General features: G+C 37.5%; 1 protein-coding gene across 17 annotated transcripts in view; it reads right to left on the bottom strand.

The window, feature by feature from the left end:
• Positions 1-13,227: 13,227 nt before the first annotated feature.
• Positions 13,228-26,184, bottom strand: part of HNRNPC (heterogeneous nuclear ribonucleoprotein C (C1/C2)) — a 43,063-nt gene continuing 30,106 nt past the window's right edge. For 6 of the 17 annotated variants that reach the window (XM_006087399.3, XM_006087398.3, XM_006087403.3 and 3 more), the window contains 7 exons: positions 24,096-24,372; positions 19,740-19,854; positions 19,102-19,149; positions 15,100-15,287; positions 14,481-14,594; positions 14,083-14,264; positions 13,228-13,983 (listed from right to left, as the gene is read on the bottom strand). In XM_006087399.3, coding sequence (XP_006087461.1) covers positions 13,900-13,983; positions 14,083-14,264; positions 14,481-14,594; positions 15,100-15,287; positions 19,102-19,149; positions 19,740-19,854; positions 24,096-24,336 — 972 coding nt within the window. In that variant the 5' untranslated portion in view covers positions 24,337-24,372 and the 3' untranslated portion in view covers positions 13,228-13,899. Of the gene's footprint in view, positions 13,984-14,082; positions 14,265-14,480; positions 14,595-15,099; positions 15,288-19,101; positions 19,150-19,739; positions 19,855-23,349; positions 23,402-24,095; positions 24,373-26,184 lie in introns of those variants that run through there. The other 11 variants (XM_006087410.3, XM_023752866.1, XM_023752859.1 and 8 more) reach the window with 10 other exon arrangements.

Genomic DNA, 26,184 nt, shown 5'->3' with positions numbered 1-26,184 from the left:
AGCAGCAAGAGAAAAGCAGTTAGTTAACTACAAGGGAGCGCTCATACAACTGTCAGCTGATTTCTCAACAGAAACTTTGTAGGCCAGAAGGGAGTGGCAAGAAATAATCAAAGTGATGAATAGCAAGGACCTACAACCAAGATTACTCTACCCAGCAAAGCTATCATTCAGAATTGAAGGCCAGATAAAGAACTTCACAGACAAGAAAAAGCTAAAGGAGTTCATCACCACCAAATCAGTATTATATGAAATGTTGAAGATTGTTCTTTATGAAGAGAAATAAGAAAAGGAAGAGCCCTGGCCGGTTTGGCTCAGTGGATGGAGCGTTGGCCTGCAGACTGAAGGGTCCCGGGTTCGATTCCGGTCGGGGGCATGTGCCTTGGTTGCGGGCACATCCCCAGGAGGGGGTGTGCAGGAGGCAGCTGATCGATGTTTCTCTCTCATCGATGTTTCTGGCTCTCTATCCCTCTCCCTTCCTCTCTGTAAAAAATCAATAAAATATATTTTAAAAAAAAAGAAAAAAGAAAAGGAAGAAAGAAAATATTAAAAATATGAACACAAAATGGCAATAAATACATATCTATCAACAATTGAATCTATAAATTAAACAAACAAGAAATCTAATGAATAAAATAAACTGATGAATAAAATAGAATCAGAGGCATGGAAACATGGAACAGACTGATGAATCTCAGAGGGAAGCGGGGAGGAGAGGGTGGGAAGAAATTACTCAAAGATCTTACATACATATATGCATTATCTATGGACACAGACAATAGAGTGGTGAAGGCCTGGGACAGGGCAATAACCAGGTGGAGGGGGCAATTGGGGGAGGGACGGGGACACATCTGTAATGCCCACAACAATAAATATTTTTTTAAAAAGATGAAATATAACTATCCCTATTTACAGATGACTTGACTGAATAGGTAGCTGAATCTACAAAACTCTCAATGAATAGAGAACATTTATTTCCCAATTAAGCTACAAAAAAGGAAAAAAGTAGATTATACAAGATCAAGATATTAAAAAGTGGATCATATACTAAATAAAATTTCAGTCAGAGAAAGACAAATACCATATGATTTCACTTATGAGATCTAAAGAGTAACATAAATGAACAAACAATATTAATCAGACTCTTAGATAGAGAACAGGGGAAAGGGGTGAGGGACTGGGTGCAAAAGGTGAAGGGATTGAGAAGTACAGATTGGTAGCTACACAATAGTCATGGGAATGTAAAGTTACAACATACGGAATATAATCAAATGGTAATAACTATGTATGGTGCCAGGTGGGTACTGATAATATCAAAGGGAGCACTTTGTAAAGTAATTGTCTAAGCTCTATGCTCTACACCTGAAACTAACACAAAATAATATTGAATGTAAACTGTAATTGAAAAAATGAAAATAATCATATTTCTATGTACTAAATATGACCATGTAAAAACTGAAATTAGAACACAATACCATTTGAGATTGCTCCTAAATATTTAGGTGTAAATCTAGAAAAACTGTGCAGAATCTGTATGCTCAAAACTACAAAACACTGATGAAATAAATAATAGTCTAAAAGAAATGGAAAGACACCAATGTTCATGGGCTAAAGGATACAGCATGGTAAAGATGTCAGTTCTCCTCACAGTAATTTATAGACTTAACATAACTGAATAAGATTGTTATACATATAGACAAGAAAACTCTAAAATGTATATGTATATGTAACTGAAATAAGTTTGAAAAAATAAAAAATAAAGTGAAAGGAATTATTTTACCCAATTTTAAGACTTTTTTATACAACTACAGCTAACAAAAGCATGGTATGGACAGATGGATAAATACATTGATTAATGGGACAAGATAGAGAACCTAGAAATAGCCCACACAAGTATGCTCAATTGATTTTTGACAAAAATGTCAAAGCCATTCAGTGGAAGGTTAGCCTTTCCAGCAAACGGTGCTAGAGCAATTGAACAACCATATGTCAAAAACAAAACAAAACAAAAACTCAGTCTAAACCTGAAATCTTATATAAAAAAATACAGGAGAAAATTGTGAGGACCTAGAGCTTGGTGAAGAGTTCTTAGAAATGAAACTGAAAGCATAATCCATAAACTAAAAAAATTGATACATTGGCCATCATCAAAATTAAAAACTTTTGCTCTACAAAAGGCTCTGTTAAGAATAAAATGACTAGGAGAAAACATTTGCAAACCATCTGACAAAGAACCTGTGTCTAGAATATATAAAGAACTCTCAAAGTTCAACAATTTAAAAAGATTCTAATAAAAAAATGGAAAAAAGGCATGAACAGACATTTCACCAAAGAGGATATATGGATGGCAGAAAAGCACATAAAAAGATGACCAATATCATTAGCCATTAGGGAAATGCAAACAAAAGCTATAAACAAAACAAAAACCACTACATACGTATAAGAAAAATGAAAATAAGAACTAGTGAGCTCAGCCAGCATGGCCTGGTGATTGAGCACCAACCTATGAACCAGGAGATCACGGTTCAATTCTTAGTCAGGGCATATGTCTGGGTTGTGGCTTGATCCCAGGTATGGGGCATGCAGGAGGCAGCCAATCAATGATTCTCTCTTATCATTGACGTTTCCCTCTCCCTTTCCCTCCCCCTCTGAAATGAATAAAAATATATATTTTTTAAAAATGACAATCGCCCTAACTGTTTTGGCTCAATGGATAGAGCGTCGGCCTGCGGACTCAAGGGTTCCAGGTTTGATTCCAGTCAAGGGCATGTACTTTGGTTGTGGGCACATACCCAGTAGGGGGTATGCAGGAGGCAGCTGATTGATGTTTCTCTCTCTTTGATGTTTCTAACTCTCTATCCCTCTCCTTTCCTCTCTGTAAAAAAATTCAATAAAATATATATTTTAAAAAATAGTGATAATCCTAAATCCTGGCAAGAATGTGGAGAAAGGGATTTCTTATACACTGTTGGTGGGAATGTAAAATAATTTGAGCAACTTGGAAACAGTTTGGCAGTTTCTTACAAAACTAACCATATACTTAATACTAGTATACTACTTACCAGTCAACACAATCACAGGTAACCACACCCAGTCACCACATCCAGAGAAATGAAAACTTATGCTTATAAAAACTGATACAGAAATATTCATAGCAGCTTTATTTGTAATAGCCCCAAACTGGAAACATCAAAAATGTCTTTCAACAGATGAATGGGTAAACAAACTGGTACAATAAAAAGGAACAAACACTGATACACGTAACAACTTGAATGGAATTCAAGGTTACATACTATATGATGCCATTTGTATACTTCTTGAAATGGCAAAATTATAGTGAAGAGCAGTGGGAGGATGGAGAATGTGGTGTGATAGTAAATAGTACAAAGGGTCCTTTGTGGCAATGGAACAGTTCTATATATTCATGTGGTGGTGGTCACATGAATTTATACATGGATAAGATTGTGCAGAACTACACACACAGGTAAAAACTGGTGAAATCTAAGTGAGGTCTGCAGTTTAATAGTAATGTACCAGTGTTTGTTTCTCAGGCTTTCTGGGGGTGAGGGTTTAAATTGATTTTAGAACGAGAGCCAGCAAGTGAGAGATTATTCCACTTAATTATATGTATTCATTGATTGATTCTTGTACATGTCCTGACCAGGAATCAAATCTGCAACCTTGGTGTATCGGGATGATGCTCTAACCAACTTAGCTACCCTGCCAGAGCTGGTTTCTCAGTATTGACAAGTGTATCGTGATAGTTTTAAAACGTTAACATTAGGGGAAACTGAACAATGGGTATGCAAGGAGCTCTCTCTACTGTCTTTGCAACTTTACTGTATAACATTATTCCAACATTAAACACTTATTTTTTAAAAAGCGAAGATTTTTTTTCTAATGTGACACCACTACTAGAATGGCTAAAATTGAGAAAAAAACAGCAGTTAGACAGTGGTGTGGGGTAATAAACTATATCCCAGTAATTTCACTTGGATTTTTTTTTTAATGTTTATTGATTTTAGAGAGAGAAACACTGATTGACTGCCTCCCACATGCACCCTGGTCTGGGATCATCGATCAGGGGTCAGGCTCTCAACCTGGGCATGTGCCCTGACTGGAAATTGAACCAGTGACCTTGTGGTGCATTGGATGATGCTCAACTAACTGAAGCACACTGGCCAGGGCATCATTCTTAGTTTTATAGCCAGCAGAAATAAATATATATGTTCATAAAAAGACGTGCTCCAGAATGTTCATAGCAGCTTTATTCATAATAGTCAAAATTGGAAAGTTGAAATGCCTGTTCGTAGGATAAACTGCAGTATATTTATACACTGTAATACTATACAACAGTATGAATGAACAAACTACAACATGCAACCAATATGAATTGACATAATGTTGAATCAAAGAAGCTAAACAAAAAAATCCCTACATATTATCCTATTTATTTGAAGTTCAAAAGCAGGCCAGACGAATCTACAATATCAGGATAGTAGATGTTGTTGGTATGGTGGTATAGTGGTGGGAAGAGGGCACACATGCATGGGACTTCGGTAGTGCTGCCGATCTTCCAATTCTTGATTTCTTGCTGTTGTGTATTCAGTGTATGAAAAGTAACAGCAGTACACGTGATTATGTACTTTTCTGTATCTAAATTATGCTGCAATAAAAAGTTTACCCAAAAGGAAATAAACACAAAATGAGATACCACTGCATACCCATTAAAAAACCTAAAATTAAAAAGACTGACAATACCAAATGCTGGCAAGGATGTGGAGCAACTTAAAATTTCATTTACAGCTAGTGAAAATATACACTAGTACAATCACTTTTAGATAATGTTTGGCAATATCTATTAAACTTGAATATACACATACCCAACAATTCCATCTGTTTATATAACTAAAAGAAATGTGTACACGTGTTCTCATAACTAAAAGCCATGTACAAGAATGTTCACAAAAGTATTATCCCAAACTGAAAACAATCTAAATGTCTTTCAATGATGCTGGAATCTAAGATCAGTTATAGCTCAGAATTGCAGGGAAGTTAACCTCCTTGTGGCATCCCTCAGTCAACGGGGAACAGGAGCCAGTAGATAAATAAGCATTACGTATCCAATCTCAAGAACAAACCCTTATATTGGTTTTTCTTCCTTAACACATTAAGCGCCATGTCAGTCACCGGTGACTGACACTATACTTTCCGTCCGGACCGGTCAGTCACTGGTGCTGTCAGCATATTGGTGAAATTGGATATGGCGGGCTAAACAGAAAGGAATACAAAACAGGCTTGGCGCTTAACGTGTTAACTGTCTGACTCTTCTCACTTCACTTGTTTCCTGGAAACATCCCCCAGATAAACTCTCTCTCAAGGGAAGCCCAAACTTCCAACAATAAAATACTCTGCCATCTATACATAACTCAGCCAAAACCTATTATGGTGATGCAAGTCAGAGGAGGGGTTCCCAGTGAAGTAACAACTTATCCTGAGCAGGATGGTGTTTAAACAAGCATGTTCACTTTGTAAATCTTCGTGACACTGTATGCTTAAAGCATATGCATTTTATTATATATATACTTTAATTTTAAAAATTAAGATATGCGAGGGTTGATAAGAGAGCTGCTCATTTAGGGGAGAGTGGGCTTTTAAGGGAAATTGGACTTAAAGGTATTGAAAGACAAGGTGAATTGCAATGAGCACATCCAACTTTTCTGGATAATGCCCTTTCTCTCTCACCCTTGGCATCAGACACAGGTTATTGAGGGATTTGTTGGAGGCTGACATTGGGAGAGGATTGTGAAATTACATTATAGTGAAAGAGGGCCACAAAATTCACCTGTAGGAATGCACCCCCTTGTTAGGCACAAGCTATTACAACACTCCTTCAGGTGTTTTTCCCCTTTCCCTTCAGGTGTATTTTTGAGTTTGCTCCTTCAGACTTGCTTGGCATTCCTGATGCCTATTTCCAAGACTGCCTCACCCAGGACTAACCTTCCCCTACGTCTTCCTTTCCCTTTCCCATTCATTCAACATATATTTATGCCCTAGACACTGTTAAGCACTTGGGATATATATATTGGTGAACAGTAATAGATGTGGTTCCTACTCACTGTGTTCTACTCGAAGAAAAACATATCAAATAATTATACAAATTGATGAGTGTGACTGTAATTAATGCTACCAAGAAGATTCCTGGTTCTATGATAGCCTATTGACCTACTTAAGAAAGGCAAGGTAGGCTTCCTGGAAGAAGCAACATGAGCTCAACTCTAAAGGGCTAGAAAAGTCAGAAGGTTTTTAAGTGGAAAAGTGCCATGATTATATGTATTTTGAAAAGATCACTATGGCTGCTGTGGAAGTGACTGGAAAAGGATCACAGTGGATGTGAGTATACAGGAAGCTATTGTAGTAAGCCAGGAGCAAGGTGGTGGTAGCTTGGACTGGGATGGTGGCAGTCAAGATGAAGAGAAATAGAACCAGTTGAACAGATATTTAGGAGGCACATGAACTTTAACCATAGCTATACAATATGGTATGTCATCTTTACTTCTGATCTGAGCAAATATATTCGTGGTTATATCAGCTAGATACAGAATGCATTTTGCTAACATTGGTTGTCTTTTTTCACTAGCACATTTCTTCTTAGAAAAAAAGGTGTGTGGTCACATTGCTAGTGAATTGTGTCTGGGATATTCTGAAGCTAATTACAAAACTAGTGAAGAACAGAATTTAAAATTGCCATAAAATTGCCAAAATGGGGGCAGGGGACATGGCTATGGAATCAACAGTAAGGAGAAAAAACACCCAAAGGGCATTGTAAAGACAAAATGAAAAACAAATGTACAGAGGACAGGCAGGAAACTGCCATCTTGGTGGGAAAAGTTAAAACAGGATTCCTCAGATGCACCAAAGGTAGAATAGCGCTTTCCAAGGTCTGTAGAGATCTAGGAAAAATGAACCTTTGAGTCATTTACATGAAGACTACGAACTCCTTGGTGAAGTGAGGGACTCTGCATTAATATTCTTACACTCAGGTGAATGCTTAAGAGGGCAAGTCAGCATGAACTTCAGGAGTGCTGCCATATGGTTGGTCCACAGGCTGAGGAGTAGGACCCAGGTTATGTACCCAGGTAGTTGCCGGGCCTGCCAGAAGAATGGATCAGTATTGTAGGAGGGAATGAAAACACTAACAGCAAACACCAAGGCTGTATGGAACAGTGAGAATGAGGATGTGGCTACTTCCCCGGAGGGAGTAGACTCTAAGGGCTGCTTTTCCCTCTGCCCAAGGCTGAGAGTTGAAAATTCGCTATCACTGCAGGATGGGGGACCTGGCAAGGACAGACCACCACAGCACTCCCAGCAGTTACATAGTCAACTTTCTGGCAACTAAACCCAATGGCTTCTGGGAATTTGGGAATGACCCAGCTGCATTAAATAGCTTTTGTGGAGAGCTCATATCAAGTTCTGGGAGAGGGGCAGGTTTGGCTGGTTCCTAGGGAGAGAAATATTGTGGATGAGGTTGGGTTGGCAGTTGGCTCTGGGTGGCTACTTAGACCACCTGGCCCCACTACAAGCCCTCTAGTAGGGGCAATTTCCCACAGCACGGCCAAGGGGGGCGTTTTAAGTATCTCATACCTGTCTGTATCAAATACTCTTTAGGGCAAGCAGACAAGAGGCCAAAAAATAGCCATCAAACTTTAAGATTTTGAAGTCTGGGAGGAAAAAATAAACTATGGACCAAGCTATCTGGAAATGAGAGTTTCTGAGTCATTGAACAAATAGATCTTCAGGCTCACCTTTCTCTCCGACTAATGTCCCCAATTCACACCAGAAATGCATTATTGTGGCTTCTGTGGGTCTGCAAAGAGGACTCAATCTGTGCCACTGAACCCCTTTCACATTAATTAACCCTTTTGGTGTAAAGACCAGTCTTTTTTAGGGAATTCTTGCAATTACACTGCCAGGTGTTTCTAATGGGCCACGAAGGCATCACGGTACAGGGCCAAAGCTGTGTAATCAAGTACTGTCCTGACAAAGAGGAATTTTTACAAGGTATTTGGAAAGCTTGTTGTTTGAGGTAGAATAAATGGTTTAAAATAGGAGTTCTGGGTGATCCAGTAAGAGCTAAGGAGGGTGGAAGTATAATCTCTGAATTTTTGCTACATTTTTAAAGCCCAATCATGTTGCATAAAACAGCATTTCAGCTCTTAGCCAGGCAATTTTCAATGTACTTTTGCAGCTGTTAGGTCTATGAGCCACTCTAGCACAATGCATATAAAACATTCTATAATAGTGGTAACTGCCTTGGGCTTCCGGCACTTAACTAAAAGATGGGTTCCCACTTAAAAGAAACAACTGTATACTGCAAGAGGCATTGCTAAATCAAAGTGTGGCCTACATGGACTAGGTCTGCAGTTGTAGAGGTTCTCACACTAGGGAAATCTTTTCAATGTTTGGGTCTAGGTCCTAGAAGGATGTTATTTTCAATGAACTCAGCATATAAAATGTTGGACACATTTGTTCATAGAACTTTGAATTAGTAATCAGCCTTCTCTAGCATGTTATCTAATAACAACTTTAAAATAAAAATACTTTAGAAAATTCTACTGGACAGTGCAGTAGCTTTAAGAGTGGTGGGCCAATCAAGTTGGGCTTTAACATGCTTTCCTACAACCTCAGGATTTTTGTCTCTCCTTCAACCCTAGCTTTTCTCTCACCTTTACCCCTACCCACATACCTCCTTACGTGTTTCCTATACTTTGGCCTGATTTTAATGCAAGTATATTCTTTTTTAATATATTTTATTGATTTTTTACAGAGAGGAAGGGAGAGAGTCAGAAACATTGATGAGAGAAACATCGATGAGAGAAACATCGCTCAGCTGCCTCTTGCACATCTCCCACTGGGGATGTGCCCGCAACCCAGGTACATGCCCTTGACCGGAATCAAACCTGGGACCTTTCAGTCTGCAGGCCGATGCTAAGTCCCAATGACCGAAATTTAATAATTTGGCCTGATTTTAATGCAGGTATATTCTTAACATTTCACACACACACACACACACACACACACACACACACACCCCAAATGAAAAACGATGCCCAAGTCCCAATGACCAAAATTTACTATCTGGAGTACACACCTGGGAAATCAGGATTCTAAAGCTCCCTAGGTAATCTTTTTTTTTTTTAAATATATTTTTTATTGATTTTTTACAGAGAGGAAGGGAGAGAGTCAGAAACATCGATGAGAGAGAAACATCGATCAGCTGCCTCCTGCACATCTCCTACTGGGGATGTGCCCGCAACCCAGGTACATGCCCTTGACCGGAATTGAACCTGGGACCCTTGAGTCCACAGGCCGATGCTCTATCCACTGAGCCAAACTGGTTTCGGCTCCTTAGGTAATCTTAATGCACAACCAAGGTTGAGAACCACTAGACAACTAATTTGATAAAGTACTAATAACCATTCTAATTACAACATTTTTAGGTTTGTGAAAGGCATGTAAGTTCTTTTTGCATAAGGAAATTTGTCAGACTTCAGAACATCTTTTGTCCCTCAAACTCTTTTATTCCTGTGTGACCTTAAAAAAGTAATCTGGCATGTTCAGGACTGGAACAGAGAGCACCATGCCTTCTGATCCCCATTCATCTTGGGCTTCAACACCTTCCTATGAACTACCCTTTGTTGGCATTCACCCCATTATACTATTCCTTCTCTCTTCCTATTACGGTCTGCACCTCTAATTTAAGCTGTGGGGGAAGTGTCTCACCTAGTTCACAAGAGGGCTAACTTCACCACTCTCCAAACAGGTCCTACTTTTCATAATTGGGGCTAAAAACATTTTTTCATTAACAAAGTCACTAATACAACCACATACTGTTTTCAGACCTTTTCCTTGGTTTACTTCACTTCAATAGGATTAATTTATCAAAAATCCAAACTTGGAACTTTGCAACATCCCTAATTTAGTCGGTCTCCTCTGTAAACATCTGGAATTCTCTCATCACAGTCAGGTATAAATCCATATCCAGCTTTCTCTCTAGTTTAACTGACCAAATTTTTAATTTATGCCAAACTCTTTCTAATAAACACTAAAAATTCTCCAACATAGTGCCCATATTAAGTCAAAACCACCTCAGTATAAATGATATCTGTTCTCTGTGAAGTACAGCATTGATAAAGCCTGTGAAGTACTTCTAAAGTTACTTAATGGCCCATACTCTGCATATTACATATAACTCATTTACTGGTTACCCTCATTTCTATCATACCTGTTTTACTGTTAATTGGTTTCCTCCAGTTACCAAGGTGCTTTTTCTTTGAACTTAAATGCATTTTCTTCGTCAAGGTGATCTGAACTAGGGTCCAGAAATTCAAACCCCATTTGACATTGGTGTATTTCAGGGATTTTCAACTGGTATGCCACAAGAACTCTTAAAATATGCAATACCTGACTATTTAGTCAGGAATTCTGATCTCTTTTCCCTAAGACTGTCAAATTAAAACATGACAACAGTCAACACAACAGCTGTCTGGTGTGAATGAACTGAAATCTACTGGGAATCCTCTTTTCAACTATTTTTTTTTGTCAGATCAGCAAAAACAAAACAAAAAAAAACCAACTTTTTTGGTGTGCCACAGGATTTTAATTAGTTCACGTGTGTCATGAGATGAAAAAGGCTGAAAATCACTGGTGTAGTTTAATTTCTCTTAAATTAAGTAGAAAGGTCAGTAGGAATGTTTATGTGGCTAAGTCCTTCATTTCCCTAGGCCACAGTCAATAATGATGCTTGCTGGTTCTCGCCTGAAAATTAGTGCATCACTGGTTAGCCACATATTCTCAGAATAAAGTACATCTTTCAACCGATCTCATTAAACATATAGCTATTCCCCATTCCCCAAGTATTTCTGTAACATTACCTAAATACTAGTACTTGTAAAGTTTAATTTGTCATCTGTTTTACTTTCCCTGTCATACCCCTGGGCTTCGCTGCTAAATTGTCCAATAGATTCCTTTGACATTTTATGATTACTGGATGGCTGAAACGATAGCGCATTTCCTTCTACTCCTTCCATTACATTCTCAGTCCTCATTTGACTTCCGTTTATTCCTTTCCAATTTACCATACCTTGCCGTTCCTGTTTGCATTTTCTTTTCTGTTACACCTAGTTTCCTCTGTAAGAGGTTTAAGAACCTGCACTGACTAGCACTAATCTTATAAACTTTACAGGTTTAGGATGTTAAGGTAACATATGAACTGAAATCTACTGGAAAACCTCTTTTCAACTATGAAGGCATTTAATTCACAGTAGCCTGAGAACAAGCGTGTAAAGTGATTCTTCCCCAAGAAGACAACCTAGACACATCTTTTGTCAATAACCCTGTGTGTGCAGATTTTCTAAGAGTGGATGATCATTTCTCTAGCTATTAAAAAAGAGCCATTCCTGTTTCTTTCAATATTTAGTTTTGAAGGAATTAGAAATAGACACTTTCGCCTTAGCTGGTTTGGTTCAGTGGATAGAGCGTCGGCCTGCGGACTGAAGGGTCCCGGGTTCGATTCCAGTCAAGGGCATATGCCTAGGTTGTGGGCTTGATCCCCAGTGGGGGGCGCGCAGGAGGCAGGCAATCAATGATTCTCATCATTGATGTTTCTCTCTCTCCCCTTTCCTCTCTCTGAAATCAAATTTTTTTTAAAAAATGAAGAAAATAGACACTTTCCCTTTGGCCAGTGTGGCTCAGTTGGTTGGGCATCATCCGGTGCACTGGGGGGATTGCACATGCCTAGGTTGAGAGCTTGATCTCAGGTAGGGGGTATGCAAGAGACAGCCAATTGATGTAAAGCTCTCATATCAATTTTTCTCTCCCTCTCTTTCTAAAAACCAGTAAAAATGTTTTAGCTTTGCCGGTGTGATCAGTGGTTGAGCATCTACCTATGAACCAGGAGGACACGGTTCGATTCCTGGCACATGCCTGGGTTGCGGGCTCAATCCCCATTACATGCAGGAGGCAGCAGATCAATGATTCTCTCTCATTATTGATGTTTCCTATCTCTCTCCCTCTCCCTTCCTCTCTGAAATATATTAAGTAAGTGTTATTAGCATTTTAGAACACTGACCCTTTCTAAGAATCCAGCTAAGCATCCACTTTATTTTGTCATGAGTTATGTGTCAAAAGTGAGTTTGTGCAGCATAGAAAATCACATGACTAGAAAACAAGGTGGATAGTAGTATGTTTGATCAACTTAACACAAAGGCTACTTTTATACTGTGGATCTCAGATCCAAGGGCAGCCCATAGTTCAGCCTCTTTCTATTCTGCTTTGTTATATAATGATTTAGGAGATTTTTATAAATAGAACTTTCTGCCCATAGTAGCTTGGACATAAATGTCTTTGCTGTGAGTTATAAAAGAGCAACTTTCCAGGGAATCAAGGCTTGTGTGGATAATAGTCTAAACTAACCATGTTTTTGTCCTGTTCTGCAGGAAAAACGGAAATATAAAACATACACATATTCAACCTTTCAGGACCGGCAAGCATCACAGATCTGGAAGCAGTTTAATAAATCTGCCCTTAAGAAGTCTGAGTGTTAACTAGTACCCTATGCCTAAAAATCATTGCAAGTAATTGAGTAGGGGTGCACAAAAATTAGTTCATATGAATTGAACTAATTGAAAATAAAATAAGTGTGTACACCTCACTACGTTCTCAGTTACCTGGGAAAGAGGTTTTCTATTTTTAGTAACGCTGAGGCAAAGACTCAGAATCCAGAAGGTAACTGGTGCTATAAACAGTAATTAAAAGGACAAAAATGGAAGAAAGTAAGTTTCATTCTCCAGTTATTTCAATTTCCCTAAAATCCTGACATGTTTGAACTTCTTCATTTAAGGATGTAATAATTTAGCCCACAACAAATATCTCAAAAAGGGCACAAATGGACCACAAAGCATTGGTGAAAGAGCTTCACGTATTTCCCATTTTTTTCCCCATTAGGGTATAAAAGCAATTTTGAAAACCCTCCATTCCACATCAAAGTTACTTTTCTCCTTAATGTTAACACTCACCCCAATGAAATATAATGAGTAGTGTGTGTTGTTATGCACAATGATTACGATTCAAATAAAAATATATGTGGTACATTCTAGAGGTTTTGTAGAAACCGCTGTGAAACGAAGTATTTGAAATAAATATAAAGTACAAAAATAAAAAAACCAGGGGTTTTTTTCCTCCAAATTCCTGGTTTAATAAGGACGTGTTTATTTTGAGAAAAAAAGGTCCCAAACATCAGGCTGTTCACAAAAATAACCCACAGTATCAACTTTAGAAAACAAATCTTAAAACTATTACACTAATTATTTACCTAGAGGATGCATTTGACATGCCAACTCTCATTCACAAAAATACATTGTTACATTTGTGTTGAACAGCCCCACATAGCACTCTTATATGGGGTATAAAACACATACCTCTAACTCAAAGCTGCTCTCAGGTGCTACTCAACTAATGCGATTGCCTTTGCAGTTAGGGAAGCAACTACTGAACTCATATATGAATGAAAAGAACTGTACTCCCTGCATAACAAGAGATTATTTTGGAGACAGTTGATAAAAACCATACATCCTTTTTATTGTTAAGTCATAAAGAGGTATCAAAATTAAAAGCAAAAATTACAGGGTTAAGACTTAACATAACTACTAGGAGCATCAAAGGAAGTGAAAATGGGACTAGGCGCAGGGCAATATGAATTAATGAACATGGGAAGGACGAGATGGGGAGAACAGTGAGCATGTGTTGAAGGTACTAGGGAGAGGATCTGGTGAAAATTTTGATCTTAGACAAGCGCCTAGATAAAGAAATAATGGGACAACATTTCTAAACCCCACTATGTGCTTAAGAGTCATCCTCGCCATTGGCGCTGTCTCTGTCATCCTCTCCTTCCTCAGCCTCTTTTTCATCATCCTTGATCAACTCCAGCTGTGAGAAACAGACACAAATAGGATGGAGTTAGAAGCACTCCATGTGTCCCTGATCCCCCCTCCACCACCTTTTTCTTTCCTTTCCCGTGGTTTTCACCTGGTCATCCCCCCGATCTTCATTATCATCATCATCCAGTAGGTCCCCCTCCTCAGCAGAATCCTCCGCACCCCCCTCGGACTCCATCTTCACATTAGTCTCATCTTTCTTCATGGAGCTGGTGGTCTGCTCCTCTTCTGTCTTATCATTCTTCATCTCTACTGGGGATGAGAAGGACAAGTCTGTCCAGGGATATTAATGTCCATAGGGTGTAAACAATTACCACTCATCAATACAGATCTGCAGCCTAATTCCCCCCACATAAATGCCCTCCCCAATTCAAACTCCCCAAGTTTCACATTCAATTGCTTTATACCCACTATTTCAACATATATTTTCAATTACCTTAGGTAACTAACCCAAATCTACACCCCCCAAAAAGCAGCAATAACATTTACCTGCTTGTTTGCTCTGTTCCTTTTCAATTTTTTCCAGGCTTTCCAGTAGATAATCCACTTTTTGTTTTATCTGGGTCAATTCCTTCTTAATGGCCTGAAGGTCATCTCCTTTCACTTTTAAAATAAATAAAACTTTAGATGAGAATCGAAATACCAGAAGCTACAAGTTATCAAAAACATTCCTACTATACTATACACTAGAAGGCAACAGGAAATCCCTAGGGAGAAATGGCATTAGTATCAGATCGTCTCAGTAATGGGGACCTTCAATCTTGTAGCTGGTAAAGGAAAACTCCTTTATGTGCTTACTCCATTACCAGTAGCATTCTGACTTTTGTGGACCTGCTAAGACTTCAATTCCTTTTTAAAGCACTTTCTCTGTACAGTTTTACTGACATATATTACACAAATTTAACAGGTGCCTCAACTCCCTAAAGTATTCAAATTACCAGGGTCTTAAGGATAGAAGGCAATCTAGAATTGGTCCCTTAATCATTATATTCTCCTCTTATATTACTTTTATTATGCAAAGGCTTTGTACAAAAACTGAAATTATTAGCAGCATTAATTTCACTATTTCAACACAGAATAAATATCACGAAGCTGCAATAATACATACACTTTGCAGACTTGGAAGAAGATCCTCGTTGTCCACTCTTAGAATTGAAGCCACTTTTGCCCCTTCGTGATGTGTTTCCTGATACACGTTGGCGTTTTGAGGGCACCACAGCCCGAGCAATAGGAGGAGGAGGAGGAACACGTGCTGGGTAACTGTACATCCTATTGGATAAGAAGAAGACAGAATTCCTTCACAACTAAATTAAGTCAGCAAGACCAAACAACTGCAACTTATAAAACAATAAATTATCCCAGCCATTGTAGCTCAGTGTTTGAGCGTTAACCTATGAATCAGAGGTCATAGTTTGATTCCTGGTTCAGGGCACATGCCCAGGTTGTGGGCTCAGTCCCTTTGATCAGGAGGCAGCTGATCAATGATATATATTTAAAATCCTCCTAGTAACTATAACATAATCAGGTCCACACAAGAAAGATACAACCGACAGAGGGGATCTAAGCAAATGCAAACTTTCTTATCTAAAATGTTACCTTAGGTGACACATAAAGAGGCATCTCTTAGCTTTCCCAAATAGCCAAGAATCCTCTTGCTCTCTTAATCACATGCCTTTCCAAGCAGGTGTAGCATTGCTCAGGAATATTTTAAAAAATGAAAGAAACGGGAGGGAGGCAAGATAATAGCTTTTGCCCTAGTTGGTTTGGCACAGTGGATAGAGCACCAGCCTGTGGACTGAAGGGTCCCAGGTTTGATTATGGTCAAGGGTATATACCTTGGTTGCGGGCTCGATTCCCAGTAGGGGGCGAGCAGGAGGCATCCGATCAATGATTCTCTCTTATCATTGATGTTTCTCTCTCTCTCTCTCTCTCTGTTCTTTCCTCTCTGAAATCAATAATAATAATAAAGATAGCTCTTCTAACCCCAATAAAATTGAGTTAATCCAAAATCTAAAACTTTGTGAGCCTAGAACAAAATAAGAGCTCAAGTATTAGCTTAAGGAATATATGGTTAGCTTCTTTCATCCATCTTGCAATTCAATGAAATCTCTCCCACCACTGTACAAACTTTTTCTTTACCTTTGATCAATACGTCTTGCTGGAAAAGATCTGTAGTGTAAGAGATCAACAAAATTGCCTGACCTCCCTTCATGTAACCTTTAATCATATAATCCTAGTCATAAAAGAAAATCTCAACTATACTCGATTCTTCTCTTCCACAAAGCATCTACTTGTATAACTTTAACCCAATAAATCTCACCAAGACCTCCAATTTCAACAATTACAATGGTAACTACCTGCACCTTTCCCTGACTCCAATTCCTCTTTTCTAGCCATGGGGCTGTTGCTAAGATATCTGCATAGAGGATAATAACAAATATTTTAACCTTACAAATAAAGTATATTCAGAACTTCTGAGTTAAAGCTAACACCATTTTCCTGAGTTTTTTCCATTCTTCACTAAGCCTGTTCATTTTCCCATCACAGAACTTAGTACTATACTTGACCAGCTCTTTAGTAGCTATTACTTACTTAGAATGGAAAGGGGAAGACATTACTTTTAACTGTCACATCATATCATCAAGCAATACATTAGTAAAGAGTACCTAAAGGTATTATTTTGCCTCTTTAAAAACGAAGAAGCCAACAGTGTGTTGCCATCAATTTTTAGGACTAAATAGATATTTCTGCAAACATTTAAACTTCTTCACTATTCCTTGCTGTCTGTATCTCTTTTTATTAAGTTTTGTGAAATTCCTCACTTAAAACAATTTTTTCCAAACATGCCGGATTATCCCCCAAAAATGTACACACACTTTAACAGCTGATACGTTGATTGATGCTTCTTTCTTTAGCGATTTAACCCACTGGAATAATTCAAAGTGTATATACGTTTTGGGGGGACACCCTGAATTTACAGGGTGAGATGATAGGGACATTCAAAGTTTTGCTGCCTTACCAAGACAACTAAAGTAAAACTTCAGAAGACTATTCTCATAAAGGTAGGGTTACGCTGTCTGAATTTTATACATACAATTTAGAAAAGTTTCTTACCTAGTAAGAGTTCATAATACCCCAGAAATTGTATCCATAAAATGTGTATTAAATTTTTTCTAAAAGGTGTCATGACAGAAAAATAGGGTAAAAGTCACAGAAATAAAATTACTTCCTTGTTCTATGTTATCAATGATTCTCAACCCTCCCTGGACATTAGAATTCCTTGGGAGCTTTAAAACACACCAATAAAGAGTCTACCTAAACCAGCTGTATAAAAATCACTACAGATATAGTTGGGCATGAGTATTTTTTAAATGTGGCCAAGAGATTCCTATGTGTGGGATGGTAGTGGATAAAGAATAACTGCTTCAGACAAATTCAGTTATTCACAAAATTTCAGGACCTTCAAGTAACTCTATCAGTGACCAAGTTTTCCCAGATCTGTTCTCCCAACTAAGATCTGCCATTTTTATATTTTTGAAGTAGAAAAATCATTATTTTTCAAAATGTGTTCAAACATAAAAATCTGAAGAAATCTCTCAAGACAAATGAAATAATCATTTGATGATGCATGAATGAGACTCAAATCATACAACCTTATAGCATTCAAGGATTTTTATGATGTAGATCCAAAACAATTTTTCCAGTCTTACTCCTTTGCCTTTTAATAATTAGCTACCATAGTCTACATGATATTTCTCAAACACAAAGGCAAAACTTACACTTATTTATCAAGTACATGTATGAGTATGGTCAAATACTACCATATAATGCATAACTTAAAAAGTACCAAACCAAATATATCTAATTTTTCCTTAACACATTAAGCGCCAAGCCTGTTTTGTCTTCCTTTCAGTTTAGTGCGTGATATCCAATTTCACCGATATGCTCGTGGCTGGAGACTGACGAGGTCCAAACGGAAAGTATAATGTCAGTCACCGGTGACTGACATGGTGCTTAACGTGTTAATAATTCATGAAATTATCTAAATGCCAATATAATACCAATACTTTCTGCATATGCCACTTCCCAATAATTAATTCCTATTATCAGCTGGATGTAGAAGAGGGCATAGAGGAGATAAAAGGTGATGGAAAAAAGAGAACAAAATAAAATTAAAAATAAAAGCCACCCATAACCTATCCCTACCCATACCATCTTTCAATTTTATTTCTTAGGAATCTCCAATAATACTAATGCTGTTCTAAAAGCACAAGCAGAAATCATTATTCCATTATCTTTCATTCATTCATTGATTTCAGAGAGAGGACGAGAGAGGGAGAGAAACATCAATAGTGAGAGATAATCATCGATTGGCAGCCTCCACTGGGGATCCAGCCTGTAGCCCAGGCATGTACCCTGACTGGGAATCGAACAATGACCTCCTGGTTCATGGTTTGACGCTCAACACTGAGCAACAATGGCCAGGCCAACCCCCTTACCTATTAAAACTGTAGCACCATGATTCCTAATCTATAATATAAATCTTAACACTCTAACTTTAACTCCCAAAGCAGTCTGTATTGTTAATTCATTATATATACTGATTATAGCCTATTTTGTATTAGTTGATTTGCTTAAAGTTCACTGTACAATATTTAAGGTTAGAAATCATTTTTTAAATTTTACTGTAACCCCATACAATGCAAAGCCAAGTGGCAAGTATGCCATAGGGAAATAATGAAGAAACATGTAACTGCTATTTAAGCATCATTTCATCATTAGGTAAGTCAGTAAATCCTTTTATTTGGCATACAAATTAAAACAAAAAGAAAACTGACGTTTTTTCAAGAAAAACCTTAGTCCAGAAAATATTGGACATGTCCCAATATGCCCTAAAGACATATAAGCTGATTCTTTCAAATCTATAGAAATGTCACCTTACTAGTCTACCTCAATTTGCAGAAAAGCATTTTTCATTTTGTTTTTTTTTTTCGCAGAAGAGACTTTGTTTGAAAATATGTTTATGTTTTTCGTTACTACAAAATAGAAAAAACAAAATGATTCTCACTAGGTGCTTTTTATCAAGATAGACAAAACACTTTTAACATACCTGTCATAATAATCCCGTTGAAAGTCATAGTCCAAATCAAAAGAGGAGCTGAAAAATAAATACCAAAGAGCATTAATTTGAAGCCATTGATGTCAATTCACAACAGCAGATAGGGGAAAAAACCCCAAAGCCCATGCCAAACCAACCACAACAAATAGATCAACAGATTAGCATGGAACAACTCCCAATCATCATTCAATTAACATCACTAAATTCTAAGCACCTTAGGCCACTGAACATGCAGTGGACAAATTCAAATTCAGGTGGAAGTTTTGCTGAAATTTCAACACACTACATAATAGCCAAAATAAGAACACTGAAAATTACAATCGTAAATTAAACATTCTTAGGCCATCTTCCCTTTCTTACTCCTCAGATTCTGAGAAGCTCAACTCCTCTTGAAGAATTTTATAATTTATGCTAAATACCAAAGTACTCTTTAATAGCCAAAATCTCAGGGAATTCTAATAATTTTCTGGGAAATGGGTGAAAAGGAAGTATATTAACAAAAAATTAATAAAGCATTACTTTGACACAGATAAAACATACTATATTTAGCCCTCCCATATCCAGCAAAACAGATAGAGAATATGCCCACTGATGGACACAATGGAGTTATAAATAATAAAGTTCCGGACCTGAGTAGAGGGGACGGAGAAGGGTGTTCTGGTACTGACCCGTACATCTCCGCTGCAGATCGTTTCACACCTGCTTTTCCTCGGTTCACTTTTGGCTCTGCAGCCAGATTAATATCTGAAAAAACAAAAACAAAAATTTTAGTGACAACACTGTTGGGATTTGAAAAATGTCCGTAAGTCATATAAATCCACAAAGATCTAACACTGTAACTCATCTTTCCTTGTGATATAAACACTCAAGAATTTTTATAAGGCCAAAACCGGTTTGGCTCAGTGGATAGAGCGTCGGCCTGCGGACTGAAGGGTCCCGGGTTCGATTCCGGTCAAGGGCATGTACCTGGGTTGCGGGCACATCCCCCGTGGGAGATGTGCAGGAGGTGGCTGGTCGATGTTTCTCTCCCATCGATGTTTCTAACTATCTATCTCTCTCCCTTCCTCTCTGTGAAGAATCAATAAAATATATTAAAAAAAAAAAAAAAGAATTTTTATAAGGCTGGAACTTTTAATCTTCCATTCCTTCTGTACCAAAAAAGTTTTCATTATTTATAACACGTTAAGTTTGTCTTTGGTACCCTCCACACTCAGCTTCTACTTCAATGAAACGCTTACCATTCAAAACACCCATTTTTTTCACTTAGTTACTATCACAGGAAAAAAGTATCAGTGACTAATAGTTGCCTTTCCAGAAATGATTCTGTGCATTTTAAATTAAACAAATATATTAGAAATAAATGACCTCAGAGACTTTATGGCAGTTCATGAATATATTTGAAGTATGGTACCCTTAAATTTCCCCAAATGCAAATGTTTATTCTACTTGCAAGTAGAACCAACTCTAAAGTTGCATAAAAAAATGCTTAAGAGGTACTTTGCAGAAATGCTTAACAACCTTTACATGCACATACATAAACATACACTAAGAAAAGGGAAATAAAGGAGCAAAGGAAGAAAAACCCTAATATATATATATATATATATATATATGCCGAATATGCAAAGTGTCCTGTCTGGGAGTTCGATTGCTCACTATAATGTGCAATAACGACCAGGGGGCAGCACGGCACAAAGGAAGGCCCAGCAGGCAGCCACTAGGGACCCTACCCGTGCACGAATTTCATGCACTGGGCCTCTAGTTTCCATATAAAATGTAAATATTTAAAACACCCATTCTAGCAGCCAACTACTTACCCTGTCCATCCACTGCCTACCAAACAAGAGTTCATGTGCTCCTCATTAACAAGAGGCCATTGTAGCCCTAACTGGTTTGGCTCAGTGGATAGAGCATCGGCCTGCAGACTCAAGGGTCCCAGGTTCGATTCTGGTCAAGGGCATGTACCTTGGTTGCAGGCACATCCCCAGTAGGAGGTGTGCAGGAGGCAACAGATCGATGTTTCTCTCTCATCGATGTTTCTAACTCTCTATCCCTCTCCCTTCCTCTCTGTAAAAAAATCAATAAAATATATTTTAAAAAAAAAGAGGCCATTGTAGCTCTTTTAAAACTCAGGTCATCAAATAACCAATTAAAAAACAGACATTTAGTACACTGTCTTTTTGCTAAATAGACAATTCATGAATAATCTTCAGTTCTTGGTCCACTAAATTCATTTCTAATTTTTAATATCTAATGTTTATAAAAGCCTTGCCCTTTTACAGTTTTGACTATAGACATTTATAACATTAAAGATAGGAGTTAAATTTTTAAAAAATGTATATTCTATTGATTTTGAGAGTGAGAGAAAGGGAGAGTAGGAGAGAGAAACATGTATGAGAGAAACATGGATTGGCTGCCCCCTTCATGGCCCCTATTGGGGATTGAGCCCGTAACTCAGGCATGTCCACTGACCTGGAATCCAACCAGGGACCTTTTGGTTCATTGGATAATGCTCAACTAACTGAGCCACACTGGCCAGGGCAAGATAGAATTACATTTCTTAAAAAGCAATTTTGCCCTAGCCATTTTGGCTCAGTGAATTGAGTGTCAGCCTGTGGACTGTAGGGTCCCAGGTTCGATTTTCTGGTCAAGGGCAAGGGCACATGCCTGGATTGCAGGCTTGATCCCCAGAAGGGGGTGTGCAGGAGGCAGCCAATCAATGATTCGCATCATTGATTGATGTTTCTATTTCTCTCCCTTTCTCCCTGAAATCAATAAAAATATTTTTAAAAGCAATCTTTAAATGTAAAAAAAAATGAAACAAAAGAACTAAACTTTATCCAAGTTGATTAGACAACTTTATAGATTTCATGTGATTCCAAACTATAGTACTGAATCAATATTCAATAGACTATATATTAATAAAATTGCATTTCATAATATTAATTTTAGTAAAAATACAAGTATGGTTATTTTAAAACTGTAGCACAAAGTACACATAAAATTGTATTTTTTCTATTCTTAAAAAGCGTAAGTTCCTCCTAATCTACCCACTGAATCTAGTCAGAAGCAATTAAAATTCATAACACTAACTCCAGATATACAGACAGTGGTTTCTAAATAATTCTCGTTAAAAGCAGCCAAGGCTCCTGGGCAAAAGGGCAAATTCCAACTTTATGTCAAGCTATATACCAGATGACCTGGAATATCTTCTGGTGCCAGAAAATGAGGCAACAATACATTATTCCATTAGGAAGGTCACAATGACATAGGGACCAACTTGAAGGTGATCCACTAGGCTAAAAGAAATTATTTTGAGTTCTAAAGAATGATTTGTGGCTCTAACCAGCTAGCTCAGGTGGTTAGAGTGCGTCCCAATAAGCCAAGTTTGTGGATTCAATTCTCGGTCAAAGCACATACAAGAATCAACAAAGCAATGTTTCTCTCTCTTTTCTCTCCCTTCCTCTCTCTAAAAATCAGTTTAAAAAATTGCAATGGACTAAAAACACAGCTATTTAAATATATGAATTCAAAATAATAGTAAACAAAAGCAATGGCTATATTTAAAGGTTGCTAGAGGATCAATTACACCAAAATTTGAAAAGATTTATTCTGCCTTTCCAATGTGAACAGTATTTTCAGAAAAATCAAATATTAACAAGAAGTTGTTGTTTAGAAAAATTCCAGTTAATAAGTGCAGAAGGAATTAGAAAACCCACTCTTTTGAATCTCTAATAAATTACCTAAAAATATCATCACCATAAGGTGAAAAACCAATGGGGAACTTTATCACAGATAGGTCGGGATGTAAAACTTGAACCCACAAATTTTCTTAATATCACCAAAATTGGACAACTGTGGTAGGCCATCAGATGTGATACACTATAAAGCAACCAATGAATGTATAAATAAATGAAACAACAAAATCGATTATTTCTCTCTCTCCTCTAAAATCAATACAACTCAAATTTTTAAAAAGAAATGTATTATGTCTGAATTCAGATGTTTTATAAGTATGCATACACAATGGATTTCAAAGACTTGGGATGAAAAGAGAACATAAAATACCCCAAATCATATTTTTAAATGATTACATATCAAAATGACAATATTTTGTAACATTTATAATGTTATAAATGTCTATAGTCAAAAACCCAGTTAAGTAAAATTAAAGTCACCCTTTTGTTACTTCTTTTAATACAGTTATTTACAAATTTAAAAATCACATACATGGCTTACATTCTATTTCTATTGAACCAGCACTGCTCCAGATCATAGGGGTAGAAAAAAAATTAATGATAAGGAAGCAATCAGTTCAGAGTGTAGGAAAATACTAAAGGCTTCAACAAATTGAATGTCATAAAATTTTTAAATGTGAAAGGTACGGAAGAATTAACACGTTTAAAGCGTCTCCAGCTAACATGCTGGAGTTCTACGCTTTCATGAATTATCTCAATCAATTTATCTAAATCCTCTTGACACCCTCAAATACTAATATCTCAGGTAAGAATAAGTAATAAACCGAAATACCATTACTCCATTTGAAGAGATGAGAAAATTTAGGGCTCAGCCAAGCTAAGTAAGCTGCCTAACACAGTGTAAAGCCCCAATGCAGAGCCAAGTAATCTGATTCTGCAGCCCATGAGTGACTAAGCTATATTGTATTCCACCAGTCCACTGTGAGCAGTACCCAAGCCATTTATTACCTTATGAAATATCATTCCTACCTCCTGTACCTTACCCAAGACTACCAACTGAGGGTTATCTAGTCTCAACTACTAATGGCATAATAAAAGTCTGTATTTAGCCTAATATATCTATAAACCTAAGATTTTTATTATGCCGATGAAGTCAATTATCAAACCCAGAAAATCTCAGACTATTAAAATGATAAAGAAAAAAAAAAAACAAAAAAACACTAACAGAAAAATTCTCATATCTGAATTACATAATCAATGAAAAAATTAATTCAACTCATATCTTACCTAAAACCTGGCCAGCGATCATTCTGCCATCTTCTCCTGCCACCGCAGCCCGGGCATTTCTCTCATTAACATACTGAACGAAGGCAAAGCCCTTATGAACAGAGCAACCCACAATTTTGCCATACTTTGAGAAGATAGCCTCCACATCAGATTTCTTCACCACAAGAGTATTGAGATTCCCAATGAATACACGGGAGTTCATGGAGCGAGGATCCGTCTTGTTGGTAACATTGCTGGCCATTGTCTTTGATGATTAAGGTTCCTCACAAAGCCAAACCTAGAAGAAAAAAAAAATGCATTCAGGTGAAAAGATGCTAAAAACAAAGTATTCCTTGATAAAACTTCATCTACTCTTATTTTAAACCACTGTGACTACCTAGAGTACCAGTCAACCTCCACGGATCTCACAACAGCAAGTCTATTACTCTTCAGAGATTAGAGGCCAAGAATATATCCTTATAGAAATTCAACTTCCCCTTCTCTAGTGTATTCCAGATTATTTTTTCCCCTCCACAGACAATTGGCAACACAATCTTCCTGAACATTTAATTCCAAGTGGCCCCCGTTATAAAGTCCTCATGCAAATTAGAAACCCCTAAGTTATCTACTACAAATTTCGACTCATTTTTCACCTTCTCAGTCATGCTAACCTAGCCATTGCTTGCCATCTACCATATTCTTGCACATTGCTTTTACTAAAACAAGTCACTCACTCTCCCAAAGATATAAAAAAGCCCTCGAGCCCTAGCCAGTATGGCTCAAGTGGATGGAGTATCAGCCTGCGGACTAAAGGGTCCCAGGTTTGACTCCAGTCAAGGGCACATGCCCAGGATATAGGCTTGATCCCCAGTAGGGGCTGTCCAGGAGTCAGCCGATCAATGATTCTCATCACTGATGTTTCTATTTCTCTCCCTCTCCCTTCCTCTCTGAAACCAATAAAAAAAAATAAATTTTAAAAATATAAAATAGGGCCATAGCTGATTTGGCTCAGTGAATAGAGCATCAGCCTACAGAGGAAAGGGTCCCAGGTTCAATTCCAGACAAGGGCACATGCCTGGGTTGCAGGCTCAATCCCCAGTAGGGGTTGTACAGGAGCCAGCCGATCAATGATTTTGATCACTGATGTTTCTCTCTCCCCTCACCCTTCCTCTCTGAAAGCAATAAAAATTTATTTTTTTTAAAAAGAAAATAGGGATTTGCTTGGGAGGACCCTCGAAATTCTGCCCATAAACCACTCTTTAGCTAGATTAATGTGGACAATTGACAACCTGCCCTTCAAGTATAATTAACCTTATTATACAAAGGCAATAAACAGAAACAATTCATTCACTCTGGAAATACCTATTTCTAGGTACCTCAATTGACTTATAATATGCCAGATAACTTAAGTATAATATCTTTTTATAGAATTCGATGGCTCTTTTACTTCCTTATGTGATAACCTACAAAATATAGTTGGGACATTTAAATACTACTAGATGGTGATGATAAACTGGGTGAAATCAAAAGACCACGACAGGAACTAAGGCTTCCTCAGACTATTTCAAAACTATCTTTATATATGTTAGATTCAATCTTAATGTTTGGCATTCTTTTAGCTTTTGTATCAGTCTGCTGCCAGTTGCCATTCCAACCACCAGTTATGATGGACCCACTTTCGATTTAGAGCAGTGGTTCTCAACCTTCCTAATGCCACAACCCTTTAATACAGTTCCTCATGTTGTGGTGATCCCCAATTTCATTGTTACAAATTGAACATAATTAAAGCATAGTGCTTAATCACAAAAACAATATGTAATTATATATGTGGCTTCCAATGGTCTTAAGCGACCTCTGTGAAAGGGTCGTTCGACCCCCAAAGGGGTCGCGACCCACAGGTTGAGAACCGCTGATTTAGAGTAACACTGTAAAGATTAATTTAAAGATACCAGTCTCTAATGATATTTTTACCAATACTCAAGAGAAACATGACAAACTAATTCTCATGGATTTATGTTAAAATGTCTTATTATATACACACATTTAATAAAACAGGTCATATATAACATTTATACATCATCACCACAATTCTGACCCATAAAATACCTAG

Source organism: Myotis lucifugus, unplaced genomic scaffold (assembly GCF_000147115.1).
Source record: "Myotis lucifugus unplaced genomic scaffold, Myoluc2.0 scaffold_38, whole genome shotgun sequence".
Taxonomy (NCBI): domain Eukaryota; kingdom Metazoa; phylum Chordata; class Mammalia; order Chiroptera; family Vespertilionidae; genus Myotis; species Myotis lucifugus.
This window is presented reverse-complemented; position numbering and strand designations above follow the sequence as displayed.